General features: G+C 36.8%; 1 protein-coding gene and 1 long non-coding RNA gene across 2 annotated transcripts in view; one reads left to right on the top strand and one right to left on the bottom strand.

The window, feature by feature from the left end:
- The window catches only part of b3gat2 (beta-1,3-glucuronyltransferase 2 (glucuronosyltransferase S)), a 50,412-nt gene extending 47,338 nt beyond the window's left edge, over positions 1-3,074 (bottom strand). The window contains exon 1 of the mRNA XM_008430359.3: positions 2,051-3,074. Coding sequence (XP_008428581.1) covers positions 2,051-2,584 — 534 coding nt within the window. The 5' untranslated portion in view covers positions 2,585-3,074. The remainder of the gene's footprint in view (positions 1-2,050) is intronic.
- Positions 3,075-8,351: 5,277 nt separating this feature from the next.
- LOC103477309 (uncharacterized) lies at positions 8,352-15,380 on the top strand. Its single transcript, XR_535623.2, has 3 exons — positions 8,352-8,498; positions 14,946-15,020; positions 15,291-15,380. It is a non-coding gene; the product is annotated as an uncharacterized LOC103477309 (long non-coding RNA).
- The last annotated feature ends 3,862 nt before the right edge of the window (positions 15,381-19,242 follow it).

Here is a 19,242-nt window from a genome sequence, read left to right as displayed (position 1 = left end):
CTTTTAAATCAATTCCATGTCATTGATTGTTTTGATTTTTAAGTGACTGACAGACTGAGGCTGGGTTAGCAAATACAGACAAAAAAACTCCTGTTTGATTTTTAGAAACAAAAAAGTTCACATAAATCGAGCTTAGAAGTCTAAAATGTTCAGATTTTGAAATAGAACCAAAATAAATTGATCTGGATGCCAAAAAGAGGTGAAATAGATACAAATAAGCACTATTAAACTGGAAACCAGTTTGTTTCTTCATAATTTAAGGAAGATAATAAACTTAGGAAACTTAGACTGACTTTAGTGTCATTGCAAAAAGACACCAGTGAATTTGACAACAAAATATTGTTGCTTCGCTACACAGAAAAAATACTGAAAAACTATAAGTGTGACTATAAATAAATATAACTATAAAAAAAGTGTTACTGCAGGTAAGATAAAAATATAGAACAAATAAAGTAAAATAACACAATTAGGTTAGTGTTTTGTACTCAGTAAAATATAATAAAATCTTTTGAAAAATACCAACATTTTTAATCTGAAATTTTTTAATTGAAAATCCAGGGAAGGCTTCAGTGTATGTCATTAATAATAATCAAATTTGACTAAAACCCAAATAAATTTTACGTTTGATGCAAACACAATATCTGCTTGTTATGTAGAAAACAACACATAGACGAGCATTTCCTGTGGTTCTGCAGTACCTTCTGATGCATTTTCTGTAAATCCATCACCGTTTCTCACTTTGAACATACTACATTATTAAGAGGCGCCGCTTTACGGGGCGGTGAAACGTTTCTGTGGTCTTCCAGTGAAAATCCATCAGGATCACAGGGGGAAAACCCAGCAGCTCCAAAATTTCTACATTTTTACTCGGCATTCACTTTTATCTGACAGCTTCACTTTGCAGCCTCTATATAGATTAAAACAGGTTGAATATGACTAAAAAAAGTGTGAAATTAATAGCATTTTTGCTCAGAGGAACTGTGCATCATTGCAGCTGTCTTGGATCTGCTAAGATATTAAAGACAACTCAGGTTACTTTAATATCTGCCTTCATCTCGTGAATTCTCGTCTCATGCTGTGTCATTTTCCTTTTTTAAAAAAACTCTGCCTGGATTTGCTGCCAAATTAAGAACAGAAAAATCAATGTTTTGTTATTTGTTGGAAAATAAATCCTCATACAGGTTGATAGCGTAACAGTAGATCAACACTACAAAATGACATCTTCACAAAATGAAAACTTCAGGAACTTTAATTCTGTATTTTCCCACTTCTATTGAGACTTTTGGACCTTGATTTTAAAAATAAAAGCAAAATTCATCTTTATTTTTACAAAATAGCACATTGGACTACCAGGCAACAGTCCAACCAGCCCATTTTCTTCTTTGCACCTGCACATTTTCCATCACACTTTTTCCTTCCACTCAACTTTCCATAAAAATGTATGGAAATAACGTCCCTTCTTCAATAACTGTCTTCTGGACGACTATTAAGTCAACAGTCTTCCAAATTAACCCCTTCACAGCTCAACTACCTTCTGAAAAGTATATTTGTAATGTATTTAAAATGTGCATTTAAAATATTCATTTTTGCATCTACATGCAAAATGTGTTTTAAAAAGGAATATCTGAAGTTTTAGTAATGCATTTAAAACATATTAAATGTAAAGTATATTTTAGAAAAATAGATCTTTAAATTAAAGTGCACCAAAATTTGACATGTTTTTAAAAATGTATTTAAATTTCGAATACATTTAAAAAGTACATCCAATTGGTAACATATTCGAAATGTATTTAAGAGAAATATATCATATTTAAAATATATTTAAGTTGATTGTTTTTCACCTGGGTTAGAAATAATTTATATTTTATTCTAAGAAAAATTCAGAAGTTATAAGTTTAGCTTGATTTAAACAAGTGAAAAACACCACTTTGGTGGGTTTTTATTATTATTTAAGCAGATACAAGTTAACTTTTGAATCTTTAAAATCAAAGTAGCCCCTCTCTGGTGACGGATGCTGAAGATGTGAGCTGATGAACAGGTGAGAGGTTACCTCCTCGAACAGCTCCAGGCTGTACGTGTTGTCGTCATCCGCGAAGAAAACCACGCCGGAGTCGCGCTTGCCGCGGTGCTGCCGGAGCCACGCGAGAGCCGCGTTCCTCTGCTCGGTGGCGCGTGGCATCCCGGCGCGCTTGAACCTGCGGGGAGTGAACACGTGCAGGTGCGTGTACGGCACGCCGCTCCGGGCCAAGAAGCGCGTCACCAGGTCGGTGCGGGAGGTCGAGTCCTCCACGACGATCCAGTGGATTCGGGGCACCTGGCGGAAGACGTGGGCCAGCCGGGTCAGCTCGGCTTTCTGCACCGGGCGGCTGTACGTCGGGGTGATGGCGAAGATGATGGGCAGCGATGACTGGTTCTGGGCGCCGCCGGCTCCCGGTGAGCCGCCCCGGGGGTTCCGCTGCGCCCTGCCGGTCCGCCCAGCCGCCGGAGCCCGGATCGCCCTTTTACTGTCGATGTCGATCATTATGATGACAATAAGGACCCAGGGCAAGAGGATGAAGAAGCGACTGAAAAACACTGATTTCATGGCGGATCTGAACTTACAGCGCGCTCTTTGTATCACTCCATCACAAACAGAAAGGATCCAGAAACTCCAAGATAAAAAAGAAATCAATTCTTTTCCTCCGAAATCCGGATCAAACTATGTGAAGCTTGTAAGCCATCCTCTGCGTCCCGCTTCCCCGGAGTCCTCCCTCCTCCTCCCCCTCTTGCTCCAAGTCCTTCACCGCTCTCTGATGGGACCTCTGCGCCTCCTCGTCGTCCTTCCCTCCTCCGGCTCACTCCCTCAGAAAACCCCCCATCAAATTCCCATGTTCGGCCGCCGCTCAGTGAGCGTTTCCCCGCGGAAGAAACCAGACCGCGGCGGAGCTCCGTGCATCGATGAAGCGCCACCGAGGAGCATCACTTGGCGAGGATGGAGCGCAGATCCGAGTCAGAGGATAATAAGCGAGGCAGGAGGGGAGGAGCAGGTGCAGAGGAGAGGAGAGGGAGCCGGGATACTGGAGGGAAGCAGGCGAGGGAGGAGGAGGAGAAGGAGGAGGAGGAGAGAGAGAGAGAGAGAGAGAGAGAGAGAGAGCTTCAGTGTCCACTGAGAGTTCACGCAGCTGATAGAGAGAGGAGCTTGTGTTGCTCAGGCGGCACTTGTCAGGGATGAATTATTAAACAAAAACACAGGAATATGATACCTGCGTGTTATAGATACATCCAAAGGACTCTAAAGGTCATATTTTATTTCTTTAATAAATCTGTTGCTGCCCTGCGACAGACTGGCGACCTGTCCAGGTGACCCTGCCCCTCGCTGGAGATGGGCACCAGCAATCCTCCCGACCCCATTAAGGGACAAGGGTGTAAAGAAAATGGATGGATGGATGGATGGATGGATGGATGGAAATCTGTTGCATGATTTTTTTTTAGAATGTTTTGGTTTTGTGTTTTTCTTTATTTGTCGTTCTTTGTTGTCATATTCAGCTAATTTCTGTATTTTTTCTTCTACAGTTGCCATCTGAGTCTTGCCACATAGGATCATTCCTTTGTGTTCAGTTTTCATTGTATTTACTTTTATTTTTACATTTTCTGTGTGCATTGTACCACTCTTTGCTTTGTACAGAGGATCCAGACGACGCTGAGGTTTTAAGCTTTACCTAATGGCTAATATTTGCCGCTGATATATGTAATGTACCAGTCTGACACTATGAAGCTTACCGAAAATTGCTGTAAACAACCGTCCTCCACTGCACCCTGTCAAACTACTGTATGTGGAAGTAAATCACTTCTTTATCATGGTAAAAGTAGTTTTTGTTCTGTACTTTTAGCTAAATTTAAAGCATGCCATTATCAATATGAATCATTTTCTGGTTTGTTTGGTGCATGTTAGCTGAATGAGAAATCAGGAATATGAGAATGGAGTTCTAGCAAAGCACGTATCTATTTTTTCCAAAACAAGTTTGATTTATTATTCAAATTGGTTAAAAAAGTTTTCCATAAGAAGTTTTCTATCTAAGGAAACCCAGCAGATTGCGTTGAGTCATTGACATGCAGCGTTGTCCGCTCCTGAAAGAACATTGTTTTATTGTTTTGAAAATTGTCAGGTTATTTTCTGCACTTGGCTGATTTTATTTTATTAACTGTGACTCAGATTCACACTGATCGTGACAAAATATCCTTTCAGTTCGTTGCTCTCTGGAATAAACTACAGAAAGATGTAAAGTTGAAAAAAATTGTCTCTTAATGTGTTTAAGGTCACTATTAACCAGTTTGTAAATAACACAAGTTTTTTTGTAAATGCTTTGACTTTTATTATAATTTTACTTCTATGGGTGTATTTGTTCTAGAAACGCACCAATGTAATATCAATATCTCTATTGGTCCCAATGTTGGAAAAAAATTAGGTATCAGTGATAATGTGCCTGATCCATAAGGGCAGATCTGTTCAGTATAAGTCTGTGCTTTGAGCTCTGAATGACATCATTTATCATTTATTTTACATTATATCTCTAATTGCATTTTATGAACCATCTGACAGATGATTTAATGCAGTTTAGCTTTTACAGTTTCAGTTTCTACATTATTTATTATGTGTTTATTTAAAAAAGAGAAATGTTTTAAGTCAATTCAGCGCTATCTGCTAAACCTCAAATATCGGTACCAGATGTGAGAAAAGTGCATCGGTGCATCTCTAGTTTGCTCTTTCTATTTTTTTCTTTATTATCCATATTGTATTTCATTTGGGTTTTGATATCTGTAGTTTTATAGTTTGTAGTTCAGGGTTGCAGTTTTTTGGCCAATCTCTGATTACCGATCTTTAAAAAACCTGACCTGCTGATTACGATTTTTTCTGAAATATCGCTAAAGATAGCAAAAAAGTGGTTGAGTTGGCAGCAGTGGAGTTACTATTGTTAATTGCAAACGTGCAGACATGACCTGGTGGGCCGGTCTTTCAGTCAAACTTCTCTCAGAGGGGAGCAGAAGAGGACAGAGGGTGATTTTTACACCTTTGTTAAGGTAGGTAAGATCGGCTTCACAAATAAGTATCGGCCAATCATTGATCTCCCAAAATTAAGGAAATCAGCAGGTCGATAAATCAGTGCACCCTTATTTCTAATTGTTGGTGCTGTTGTTGGCCAGGCTTCTCTTTAAAAAGAGATTTTTAATCTCAATGAGGCAAACCTGGTTAAATAAAGGTTACAACCAAACAGACGTAGCGATGGCGGATAGCCGCTTGCCGTGTGTCATTGACTCACGTCATAAAAGTAAAAACCTGTCTGTAATTGTAGCACTAACTTAAACTTTGTTCCCGCAAATTAAAATAAATAATTAAGGATGTTGTTTGAGAAAAGATTCACAATTTACACATTTACAGAGGTTGATCTTAAACAAAAGGATGAGAAGCGAGTTAGAGATCCATTTTCTGGGTGTTTGACACAGATGAAGTTGCGGCGCTTTCTCTCTTAACGGTGTTCTGCACTTCAGCCGAGAAACTAATCATTGATGGGTAATTATGCACACAACACGGATCAAGGGATCTGTTGGGAGGAAAAGCGAGAAGAAATCACTGAGCTACGCTAATAGAGTTGGTTCACACCAAACTAATTGCAGGAAAACAAGCTCATAATTCCACAGCATGAAAGCACCATTGATTGGGAGGACCAGATAGCAGGCAGGGATTTTCTTTTTTCCAGTGCAAAGTGGGTTTTTAGAAGAGGCCAGCAGCTAAAAACAACATTTTGCAATATGTTTGGCTTAATGACACTTATAGGGTTTTACATTGCCCTCAAGCAAAATAACTTTTGGAAGCATAATCAATCTCATGCTAGGTGATTTGGGTGAAAACCAAATAATGGGCTTATTCAGTGATAAATCACTTTTAGTAGGCTGGCGTGACGATAGCAGGGGGCTTAATGGGCTCCAGTCCAATATTACATTGTCATGCTTTATCAAACTTGATTGCACGTTCTTCCATCTGTTCACACGCGACAATTTGGGGATTAAGATGATGAATCAGGTGAGATGTTGGTTCAAATGAGGATCATTTTGGCTGAAATTGAATCAGCAGCCAGCAGTGAAGAGGGACAGCACTTTGAATGGATATGATTGATCGCCTTAAAGATTGAACAGAAAAACTTAAAATTAGCTGCATTTCCATTGACCATGTAGTTGTGCAATTTGACATTTTGAAAATAAATGTTCTTAATGGAAACATGCCATTTTTAAAAAAAAACACTATTGTTTTCTGATAAAGAGATTTTCTAAAACCATTTCGAAATTGGTTTACGTATTTTGAAAAACTTTTTTCTCATTTGATTTCAATTGCATTTCTTATTTAATGAAAAACATCATAATAACAAAATTGTGTTTTTACAACATTAGCAGAATATTGACAAAGTTTAACCAGGTAGTGATTATTATCTTACTCTATGAACTAACAAATAGTGGCATCAAGTTTTGGAAGAAAAACAAAAAAATTTGCAAACTTTGCAGCTTTAACTTTTGTATTGATTATTGTGCAGTGATCAGATGCAGCATACATATTAGCTGAAACCAGATATTGATCAGTGATCTGATTTACTTGCAAAGCCCTCACTTATGTCCAACGTGTGTATTTCTAATAATAAGGATTTGAAAGAATCAAAGTAGCACTCCAGGTATGTTTTTGATGGGTGAATAACATTAAAACATGACGTAAAGCTCAGAAAAGTTGATTTAATCTAATACTGCACCTTTATGAAAAACAAAGTCAATGTTTTGAAGTGGCCATTACAGCAAGAAATGCTGAGGGAACCATAAAACATCTAAACATCCTGATGCAAACCATGTGCAGAACCCCTGTTTATTCTAAGGTTGTGATTTTTCTTCTAGCTTTTCTCTTCATGAACTTAGTGATGATGAATAAAGAGAAGCGTCTTACAACAATCCAGGAACATTTTGATGATGAGCTGAGGATCTTCCAGTGTAATAAATTACCCTGCTAAAGTCTGGAAATGAAACATTTTGACTCTTGACTTGAAAAATCTTCAAATCTCGTCTCCTGGGTATCTTGGGTTTGTTTTCAAATGGAAGAGAACTTTAATTAGTACATCAGAATGACTCACAATGAGTCAGGATTTGCTCCAGAAGTTGATCAAAACCTTTGTAACCCTTCAAACATTTTCTTTGTTTTTCACTTTTTCTTGGAAATGTGAAAAACAGGAAAAGTTGTGACTATAGCTGCACTATTTGAAGGTATCAGAAGTTGCACTAATCATGCTGATCTCCTGTCTCCAGCGTCAAGTTTTGTGGAAATCTTTTTCCATCTGTGCCTCCAGTCGCGCTGTTTTTCTTGTCAGTCAGATGTCAAACTGTCTCCACAGTCACCTTGTTTACAATAGCAACGCTGTTCCATGTAGAGGCAATTAGTAATCTTGACTGTCAAATGAGCTTCATTACGAAATTATATGTTTAAAAATAGACAAACGTCTTAATAAAGCAGCAGTGAATAATAATAATAAAAAACATCTTATAACTGTGCAGAATTAAGCTGAAAAACTTAATTTCAGCATTAATATTTCAACAAACCTTGAAGCTTTGCAGATATTTTTGCATTCTGACTATTAAAACTGACATATAGGGGAATTATTTTATGCTAATATCTCTGCGCTCCGGAGGCATCATTAAGGTTCAGTGGTCAGACATTAAAGTGTGAAATTAGACCTGAGCTAATGAAGAGCAGCAGGTAAATTCACTCTGAGGCTGCATGACCTCCACCAAAGCTGAATGAAAAATGACTCCCAGGTCCAGATTTACTTCCATTATTATTCCTGACCACATAATTGCACTGTGGAAGAAAAATTATGTTTTTTTGCTTGTTCAGAACCAGATAAGTATTTCTGAGTGGTTTCTTTTCACTTTGCGTTTCTGCACCAGAAATCAGCATCATACTGCAGTGTTGCAGCAATTCATGCAAAAGGAACCTAAACCAAATTCACTGCATGCACTGTAAAGCACATTTTCTCAGCAGGGAGAACAATCTGTATTTAAAAATATATATATTTTTATTCCTATGCAATATTTACATTTTCTAAGAAAGTAAATTTTTAGATGCATTTATGCAAATCTAAATGATAAGAAATACATATTTAAAATATGTCACACTATGTGTAGCAGGGTAATTATAGTTTTGGGATTTTCATTATAGTTTAGTTCTATTTAGTTTGTTAAGTTTTAATTAGTCTGTTTGCTAGTTTCTACTAGTTATTATTAGTTAAGTATTGTTTAGTCTTTGTTTATTTTTATTAGTAAAAGCAGCAGTTTTAGTTTTTTAATACTTTGGTTCATTTTAGGTGCAGAATTCACCTTATGTATACATTGAAGATAAAAATGTATTCAATTATTGTTGAACAACCATTTTGCAGATTAGCATATATGCCACCAGGAGGCGCGGATTTCTAGTGAACACTCTTTACAAGGTAAGAAGACTAATGTTCAAATACTTTACAAGTAAGTATGATTAAAGATATCAAATATCGCATTATGTAGAAGGTGAATCTAACCGTTGGTAACCATGGAGACAGTGCTGCGCCGTCATGTAGCCTAGCATGTAAAAGCTGGTTATCATTTCGTGTTTTGTACGTTTTTACGGCTGCTTCGGTGTAAGGGGGATACGCTGCTTATGACATAGTGATATAAATAATGTGGTGTGAATTCAGTCAAAGTCGGTAATTTGATCAAAACGTCAGGAGGGAGGAGGTCTGGGTCGGTTTCTAAGCTAGCTATCCAACTTTTGTAAATACCGCCGTCTATGAGCTCCAACCAGGTGTGTTAAATTCACTGACAAATTAGCTCGACTCGAACAAGTAGAAGCCATGAATAAACTGGAACAAACAACTTTGTAAAACATTTCCAGTTGCTCTGTTCAATACTACTGTCCCTCACTTCCTATCTCCGTCAAGGCGCCTCTTATGATTAAACGGGCCTTTTCTAAGATTTTCTAACCTTTTCTAAGATATTTTCTAAGATAACTTTTGCAATTACTAAGTGAGTAATTGCAAAGGGTCAATCGTTCCAGTTTGTTATAGTTTGTTCTCCTTAATAACCGTTTTTATTTATTTCTGCTTAAAAAAAACGTTTTCTCAATTTCAGTTTTCATTATTTCATAAATTTTTGTTAACGATAACGTTAGTGTGTAGTGAAACTGTCATTTTTAAATTGAATTACAGACAGAAAAGGTCTTTTCAGCAATATTAAAAAGTATCTAGGTGCGCTTTTGCTAATAACTGGACTAGCTCCTGTTAAGCTCAACGTAGATCAGACTGGAGCAGAATGTGTCGGAGCAAAGAGAGAAAAACTGAGACTGAAGAATAATATGTTCACGATGCCCCGAAGGATGCAGATGCGCCGTACCATCCTCACTGCTGCCCTCCTTCAAACACCGCTGAGACGGATGATTGAAGATGGAAACTACAAAGGAGGAAGTGAAAGCACAGCCAGCAGGAGAACTGAGAGAGTAAAACACAGGGAATGACTGAATGAAAGCAACCACGGCAGTAAGAACAAATGAATGAAAAAGAAGGATGTGTGAGGAGGAAGTGGAGCAGAGGGGGATTGGTGAAGATGGATGTTAGCAGCTGAGAATCATCCCGCAGACCTCCAAGTCGGAGCAGCTGCAGAAATGCCACGACCGACAAACTGGTGCACACCGGCTTCCCCACACACATAAATCACAGCCGAAAATGCAATTATATGATAATTCACAGTACAATTCAATTCAGAGGCGCTATTCAGATCCACTCAGAAATGGCAACGCCATCACAACACATTTGTCAACACCATTAGCATAGAAATAAGATTCAGTCCAGCTCCTCTGCAGGCTGCCGAGTTACGATCCACTCCGAGAAGGAATGAGCTGCAGTCCAGGGGCGATGCTTGACATTTGATGGCATCAGCTTTCAAAAAAGTCAAGAGTTTAATACTGTTAGATGTTAGACTGATCAGTCCTCTGACTCCTGACATTCTCTTAAATACGGATCTTAGTGATGGATCTTCTTCAGACTGCATTTGACTGAATTTATGGCTCATAATGCCGACAGAGAAATGCTTTTGACATTTGGATGTCAATCACACAAACATCCTGACATTTAATGTCTTCGTATTTAATGAGGCGTTGCAAAAAGCACAATCCCAGTGTTGTATCTGTTACATAACAAAACCAAAATGTACAAATTCAGATTTTTTTTTTTATTACTTAGCAGGAAGAGCTGAATGGCAGAGCGCTGAAGTTTTCAAATTGTATTACATTAGAGTGTAAAAGTAATCTGAAGACTAGGAAAATCTGCCAGTTCCAGGAACGGAGAGCAGAAAAGGATTTCACAGCAACAGCGTTCACAATGCAGCACTCACAGCTCATCTGCCGTGACATTTTAAACCGATTCATTTGAGTGTTTTTGTCAAACTGCGGCTCAGAAATTTATACAACTGAAACGCTTATATAAAAAAAAAGTTTTTTTCACAGATGGTCTGAATACATTGACATGAAAAAGTATTTGCTCCTCACAGATTTATATCGCAAAATCAAGAAAGACCTTTAAAGATCTCTAGAAGCAACACACCATGGCTCTTATATGGTGTTCATATATATACGGAAAAACAACACATAGGAAACGTGTTGTTTTTAGGGTTAGTTAAGTTTTCCGGGAGTGACCAGCCAACCAGCAAAGACTAAAACCACTCATGGTAAATTACTGTAGCATAACGAAAGAAAGTAAAGAAAAGTTAGAATACCGACCAAAAATAAATGATTCTAGTTGTTATTAATTGAAGGAAACTCTAAACATATTAGTTTTTATTCTTAATTTAAAGGAACTCATTTTTGCAAATATTTGGTGCATAGAAGCTGAATGCTGCTTCTCCATGTTTGGTTCTGGGGATGCAGAGCAGACCGTTCAGTGACTTATAAACTAACAGCAGTATTTTAAAGTCTATTCTCTGAGCTACAGGGAGCCGATGTAAGTACTTTCAAACTGGGTGATGAGCTCCATCTTCCTGGTTTTAGTCAGATCACCAGCAGCAGCGTTCTGGATCAGCTGCAGCTGGAGGATTGATTTAGACAGATCTGTAAAGACGCTGTTGCATTGTATATGAGTTTCCCTGGATCGACATTTGTCCTTTAATCCTTGTAATGTTCTGCAGGTGATAAAAGGCCGACTTTGTAATCGTCTTTATGTGTCTCTGAATGTTCAGGTCTGAGTCCATCACTACAATCAGATTTCACTGCTGATCTCTAGTTTCTTTCTGTAATAACTGAAGCTGTGTTTTAATTTTAAATTGTTTGTATCTAACAGTAACTTTAGTTTTGTTTCTATTCAGTAAAAGAAAGTTTTGGAGAATCACTCGGTGCTTAAATGGTGACATTGTAACGTAGCGCTGTGTCTCATCTGCATAATTATGGGGAAGGGGATGTTTTTTAACTCATTTACATGCAAAGCAGTTTCTAATGGTTTTTGATTTTTTTTTCTACTGAAATAACATTTCCATAAAAAATACAAACTGCTTAATTCTCCCCCAGCTTAGCAAACATACAGAATTTGCATCGGATAAAGTAATTATTCTCCATGAGTTCATTTTCATTCCTGCTCTCACATTTTAATAGAGGAGCTCAGTCTCTTTGGATTGCTTGATACGCAAGTCTTTTAATAATTTTTTTTTCTTTCAATTTTCAAGCTTTTCGACAAAGCCCAGTCATCCACAGAAGGACACTCAAAGCGTGAGATTGTTTCAGACCCAAAGCCAGCAGAAAGTCGGCTCTGGAGAAATTGGCTTTTGAAGAAGGCAGCTGGGAGTTCTTGTTTGCTTTCTTTTCTGCTTCCTCAGAATCTGCAATTTAATTCAGCTCAATTCGTGTTCGCACAAAAGTACAGCTGTTGATGGTTTTGTGATTAAACTCATCATGTTAAAAGGAAACTCAGTAAAAAATAAAAGTAAAACCAGTTAAACAGCCAGCTCAATATTTCCATCTGTATTAACTCCCTTTAGCTCATAACTGACTGCAATTTTTCTGACGTAACGTAAACAAAACCTTCAAGAGTCAAAGATTAGGGACCAAATTACGTTCAAACTGTACCACTCCTACTTGTCAGAATGTGTTGCTCCTGTTTTACATCAGATTATGGATGTTTAATATGTTTCATGGCGTATTTTAACGATTATTTTACAAATGCAGTTTGGAAAAAGTGAAACCCAAATAAGAAGTGCTAAATAAATAATGACAGCAAAATAGTTTTTGTAACTTGCAAGAAGACAACAAATTTACAGCAAATTAAGAGCTTTCAGACATAATCCTGGTGAGAAGTTTGGACTGCTGAATAATTTGGCAGATTTTCATGCACTGCAAAACATTCGAAGTTGGTTTAACTTGAAAATGAAAGTCCACCTGCTGACTTGAAAATGCAATTCAAGTCAACAAAAAATTGTTTGGGTTTTTAAATCAGAAATGTATTTAATAAGAAAAAAATAGTCTAAAAATGTTTTTTTTTTAGGTTAATTAATCTTGAACTGTGAGTTTTAAATTAATGCTGCAATTTAAGCCAAATAATTCACAATTTGCTATAAAACTGCCCTCACCTCATTAAAGAGCCATGTTTCTCTATTATTTTCACTCACAATATCAAGTTAAAATAACTACCAGTACTTATTTTACTCTAAAATCATTTAAATTCTTGTTTCAAATCACATGAACAAACTTTCTGATCTGATTATGAATTTTATTAAACATCACAATGAATTCTGCTCAGAAATATTTAGTGTGAACAGAACATTAAAATAAACATTTGCCTTAATAAAACACAAGCGTCAGATCAATGTAACACGTTTGTGTATCTCAGGATACAAACATGTATTCCCAGAATGCCGCTAAGCATTCTGGGAAATAGTTCCCATTCCTGTCTTTTTTAAGTGCTAACCTAAAATCTCTAGTTTATTCAGCTCTTGGAGGTTTGACATAATTAACTGCTGTAAGTTTATTTTTCACAAACTCACACATTTGGGTTCAAGATCTAAAACTCGCTACATTTATTTGACTTAAAGAGTAGAAGATAGTAGATACAACTAAATGCGACTCAGATGTTTTACAGTGTGTCCGTTGGACTCTGAGGAGACATGTTGGTGCTTCATCACTTTGTTCCACTTTCATTTCAACACTTTGATTTGCTCCACTGGAGTCGGATGTTTCAAACCGAGGACACAGAAAGCAAACTCTAATTATAGGTCCCCCCTCTGGTGGGGCTTGTGCATTTTGCTGGGATGCAGATAAGCTGTTCCGATGTCTGGAGTCCAGACAGGACGGGATCTGAGGAGGCTTTTATTCGTAACATTTAAACCTCTCCACATGTCGGCAAGCTTCGGGGTAATTTATTTGTGAAGTAGAAGGAACATGATGCATGGTTTTAAGAGTGAAATAATACGAAATGTCTCCTTTTGCGTTTTTGGGGTAGGTCTCTAGCATAGATTTAGAGCAAGACTTTGACTAGGACATGTTAACACATGAATATGGTTTGATCTACACCATTGCGTTGCTCTAGCCTGAAATGAAAACATTGTTCTTTTATTCTATGAACTACTGACAACATGTCTGTGAAATTCCAAGCAAAAATTATGTATTTATTTGCAGAAAATGAGAAATGGTCAAAATAACGAAAAAGATAATGCCTTTAAAAGAAGTTTGTATTCTTTTAGAAACAACAATACTAATGTTTTAACTCAAGAAGAGTTCAGAAATCAATATTTGATGGGATAACCATGAGCCCGTCGTGTTTTTGAGTTAAAAAAAATGCTTAAAGTTGACAAAAAATTTCAAAAGACCACTTGATGATGATGTGTTATTGAATTGAATTATGTTTTATTAAAAAAACTTAAATAAATAAGCAATGCTAAGCCTGGTGGCCCGCCAGGCTTATAATACACTGACGGAAACCCTGCATTTTATGTCTGTTCTTAGTTTTTCTTTTCTGTTCTTTTGCAGAAAACAACATGAATATGTTTCTTTTTGTCGAATGTTGAAATGTATGGAAAATAGAACATGATTTTCTTACATTTTTTTATAAAGTTTATTTGATAGGGACAGACACACATTGACAGACAAACTGAATAAAACATCATCCCATGCTTGCATCATGGTGCAATAGACACAGCTAATTCGCAGCACTTGTCCCTAGATGGGCTTTTAAAAAGTAACTCTAAAAATTGAAGTGATAACATGTAAAATAGCACAACATAATACAAACAGAAAAATGTAAAACATCAAAAATGGGTACAGTTCTGTTTTTGACATAACCAGAGTTTTGTTTGATTTTTGAACGTACTAAAACTGGTTACGGACTTTAAATGAACAGGAAGTGAGTTCCAAGCTGCAGATCCTCTCACGGACAGAGCACTTTGAGCAAAAATTGTTCCTCGAAAGGGGATCTTACAATTTCCATCTAAAGCCGCTCTGGTAGATCTGCTATTGCCCTGCAAGTTAATGACAAAAAAAATAGATATGAAACAATATCACTGATATTTTTAGTGTCATTCTGTCGTGAAAACTCAATTTACAACTGGAAAACACATCTTAAATCAAATTTTGTTGTTAAATTTATGTAGATTATACCTTTATTAAAGAGAGGAAAGGACAAGCAAACAATAAGGGGTAAAATCTACATTTACTCCAAACATTCCTAAAAAGTTTCCCTTCTTTTTCCTCCGACTGGACTAGATAAAACTATAAAGATATTTTTGGCTGTCTGCTGTTTACCCGTCTCTCAGCTTTTTATCTTCTTTCTGCTTTTGTTGATTTTTAGGCTCATCTTCTCCCCCTCCGCATTTCATCTCATTCCCCTTCCTCCTTCCTTTGATATTAATCTTGTTTATTTGCTCTCTTTCAGGGAGAGCTGACGCAACCTAAGCTGATTTATTTAACTGGAAAAAAAAAGAAGTTATGGAGGCAATACGGTTCAGAGGTGTGAAAAACAAACACACACACACACACACACACACACACACACACACACACACACACACACACACACACACACACACACACACACACACACACACAGAGAGGGAGAAAGAGCAGTTGGGTGATTTTAATCTAGGAGCAGCTGTGGGGACATGGAGACTGGGTCTGAAAGCGACAGAACGGCTGCCAGGACCCCCAAAGTGGGAATATGTGTGCATGTAAAGGTATGGCATGAAATCTGCTGGCTCTCAGCCTGACTTTATCTTTGCAGAAAACTCAACACTCGGCCTGGACGCTCGTACTCCACATCGAGCAGCCTCTGCAGTGACATTGATGTCTGTAACTGTGCCAGGACAGGAGAGCTTCTTGAGCGCGCCCAGCAGCCAAACAAACAAACTGCAGCTTAACTAACCTTGAACTGCTGACAACATGAAGCGTCATTAGCATAATAAACAAACCCTCTGGAAACACAGCGGCGGGGTGCGTCCTGCCCGCTCTGGCTTCACAAAATGTCAATATGTGTTTTGGTTTCAAACACAAATTTTTAAATGAGCTAAATGACTGCGAGTCACACAGTTGATGACTTTGGCCATCTCTATAGAAACATGAAGCATGTGTGTTAGCACAACGCCAGGATGGAAAGGCAACAGCAGTGACCTTAGAGAAGCAGCTGCTGGAGAACATTCAGGGATTATTCACCCACAGGCCTGAAGACACATTTTGCTGGACGATAAATTGTCCCAGACCTTATTGTGATAAACAATAATATTATCTTGACAGCATTTTCAAGTAATATGATAATGCAAGAAAATATCCTCAGTGATCAATAAACTTTAAATTCTGATGAACATTTAAACACTGGAACTGGAGGACATTTGAAATATCCAAAATAAATAAAGAAAACGATAGAAACTACAAATAAAATTAACTGTAGAGTCTCTTTAAACAAAATCATTTCTCAAGAAAAGGGACAGTTGAGACTGAAGATCAGTTTTGGTCAAAAGAGAGAAAACAGAGAAATGAGGAATCAAGCAAATGAAAATTAGCGAGTTTCTTGTAATTTATTATATGATTAGTTGATTTATTGTTTATTGTGACAGGCGTATTCACCCAATTACTAGAAACCGAGACAAGCAGAGCCAGAAAACTACGCTGAAAACCTTGCCACGTATGTTTGGTTTATATTTTTTTGTACGCCTGAAATAATACAAAATTAACTTTCAAGTAACTTTCCAGGAAGATATAAGAGCTTGTTTTAAGTAAATAATTCCTTAGTATTTTTTTAAAAGAAAGTACTAGTTTCACTTTTACGAATAATAAAACATTTTCCTCTTGTTGCAAGTAAAATAATCTGCCAGTAATTAAGGAATTACTGACTTAAAACAAGCTCCTATATGTTGCTGAAAAGTTATTTGTAAGTTAGTTTTGTCTTAATTCAAGTGTACAAAGATATTTGCTCTAGAAACTACAGAAACACTTTTGTTTTTGCAGAGTTTTACTTTGAACCTCTTGGCCAGCAGAGGGAGCCCAAGAGCCATCAGGGCAATAATTTGACACTAGAAGGAGGCAACACTTTCTGGATCTGCTGCATCTGTAAAATAATTAAACTTTTTTTTTTAAATTGTAAATTAAAAATATCCAATAAATGTCCTTATTGTAGGGTATGTTAAAAGTTTAATTAAATGACGCTCTCATTTCTGCTGCTGGTCTCAGAATTATAGCACTTTTTTGCAAGTGCTATAATTGCAAAAAATATAATAGCTTATTTTCTCTACATGTTTTTTAATTACAGTAGAACATGCAGTTTGACACGCTGTACCTGATAACTAAATGCAGCTATGCAACAGCTGATGTGTAGCGTGATCTTTGCTTCACAGGATGAAGAGAAACACAAATATTTTTCACAGGAGTTGGTGTAAACTCACAGAAGTTAATTAAAATATGAAGTAGAGTTGCTTTGGTTTGTTTTCAAAAGGAGCTGCTTTCCACCCCCAGGAGGAAGCTGATTTATGAAGCTTTATGAGAGTCTACAGTTTACCATTTTTACAGTGTTGCTAGTTGCAAACACCGTTCAAGTCCTTCTATGCACTGCAAACACACAAAATATTACCAAGTCTTTTTGGTCTAGTTTCTATGTAAATATCTTAGCACACTTAGAATAAGAGAAAACTAATGTACAAGTACATTTTCAGCAAGATATCAGAGTTCGTTTTATGTCAATAATTCCTTAATATTCATGAAAAAATACTAGCTGTAAATAAAGTGTAAAAAGTGTAAAAAGTGTGGAAAAGTTACTTGTGAGTTAGTTTTGTCTTATTTCAAGTTCAATAATATATTTGGACTAGAAATTAGAAAAAAATACTTGGTAATATTTTGTGTTTTCGCAGCGTAAACACTGTATCTGAAATCCACATGGCCGCTATGGAAATAAAGTCAAATACAACATGATAAATGTTATTATATTCTCTTATATTCTCCGCCAGACATACAATAACTAACAAAAATAATGGGATATTTAAAGTGAGATTTAAATATCCCAGTTGAGATTGATTCAATCTGGAATAATAAACACCAAGTAAAGCATTTCATTATGCAAAGAAAAAGGAAATGATTAAAAGGAAACAACGGCCTTGTCAAATATTTCAACCTCATCAAAACATAAAAAGAAAGAAGCATGATGGGAAAAGGCTAAGTTGTGATTTGTGACCCTTGAGGTTCAGGAAAGCTCTTTTTTTTTTGCTTCTCTCACCAGATACTGTGCCAGGTAATTATGTTCTAAGTTGCTTTATTACTGCCAGCTCAGCTGCAGCAGTATAAGAGCTTTTCAACCCCCCCCCCCCACACACACACACACGCACCCCCCCCCCCCCCCCCCACACACACACACACGCACACACACACACATCCCCCCCCCCACACACACACAGAGCCAAGCAGGCAACCCCTTGAAACACCTCGTATTTATCCACTGCAGTGAAGTTACTAAAGATAAAACCAACCAGCTCTAGAATGATGCAGCAAAGCACATTCCAGAAATGTTTTACTTCAAGTCTGTTTTTGTTATTAGGATGTCCAAGAAATTTATCATAAACCTTCAGTGGAAATAAATAGCTGCAGTGACAGTTCTGAAATGTTGTTCTGTACCCCTGGACTGCTGCTTCTGCGTAAATTTCCTTCCTGGATGAAGGTTTCTGACCAGATTGAGAATTAAACAGAACTCAGTAAGATATAAACTATCTGTCTGCTTTTTATTTTATTTTTTTTAGTAAACAGTCTTCATAATTGGTGCTGTGTAAACATGAATGTTGCTTTATTTTTAACTGCTACTACTTTTTGGCTGCACTGTGCGGTGAGTTTAATCCTGCAAAAACCTAAAAGAATAAACACAACGTGGCTGACAGTAGCATATGGGAACAGTGCCCTCTTATGGTGAAGTGCAACATAACAACAATAGAATATAAATATCCTTTATTTGTCCCAATAAAGGGGAAATTTCTGCGCAAAGGCAGCAAAGTGACACAAACGCAAAGATAGGAAATATATTAAAGCAATAAAGAATAAGCACAAACTCATGGTTCAGACGTAGTAAATTAATAAAAACTAAAAACTGAACTGTTTTATCTATTCCAAAACAACTTCTGCTGTTGTAATTATCAGCTGTGACCAAATTTTATTTATTTGATTCAAAGTTGAAGAGTCTTCTTGTTCCATGATGAAATTAGCTTCTTAGGAGAAAATGGCAATTAATGTTCTTCTCATTCAAAACATATTCAGTCTTTTAGTTATTCTCAGATTAAATGTACATTTAAAAAGCAAACTGTGGCCTAAGAGATGGAGATGGAGATGCTGAGGGGTTGCACTTTGGTTCAGAAAAGCTAATAAACAGAAAGTGTTTGTTAAAGAGATAATATTAATGGCTAAGTCAAATTGGAAAACCTTTTTCCAATTTGACATCGTCTTTGTGTGATAATAATTATTCCTAACCTGGTAAAGACTGTATTATTTTAATAATCTTCTGATCCATAAAGTCTTAGAATTAAGTAGCTATTTTATGTAATTTCTGAATGTGTTTACTTTCTTGCCTAATTGTTTGCTGTTATTATAGCAAATATATTGTATATATTGTCATTTTATGATGCATTAGTGTCCACTTCAGTGGTCTGTGTGCATTTATAACATAAAAATCCATAAAAAGCACAAGAAAATGGCTTTCAGACAGCTGT

Source organism: Poecilia reticulata, chromosome 15 (assembly GCF_904066995.2).
Source record: "Poecilia reticulata chromosome 15, P_reticulata-male-v2, whole genome shotgun sequence".
Taxonomy (NCBI): domain Eukaryota; kingdom Metazoa; phylum Chordata; class Actinopteri; order Cyprinodontiformes; family Poeciliidae; genus Poecilia; species Poecilia reticulata.
This window is presented reverse-complemented; position numbering and strand designations above follow the sequence as displayed.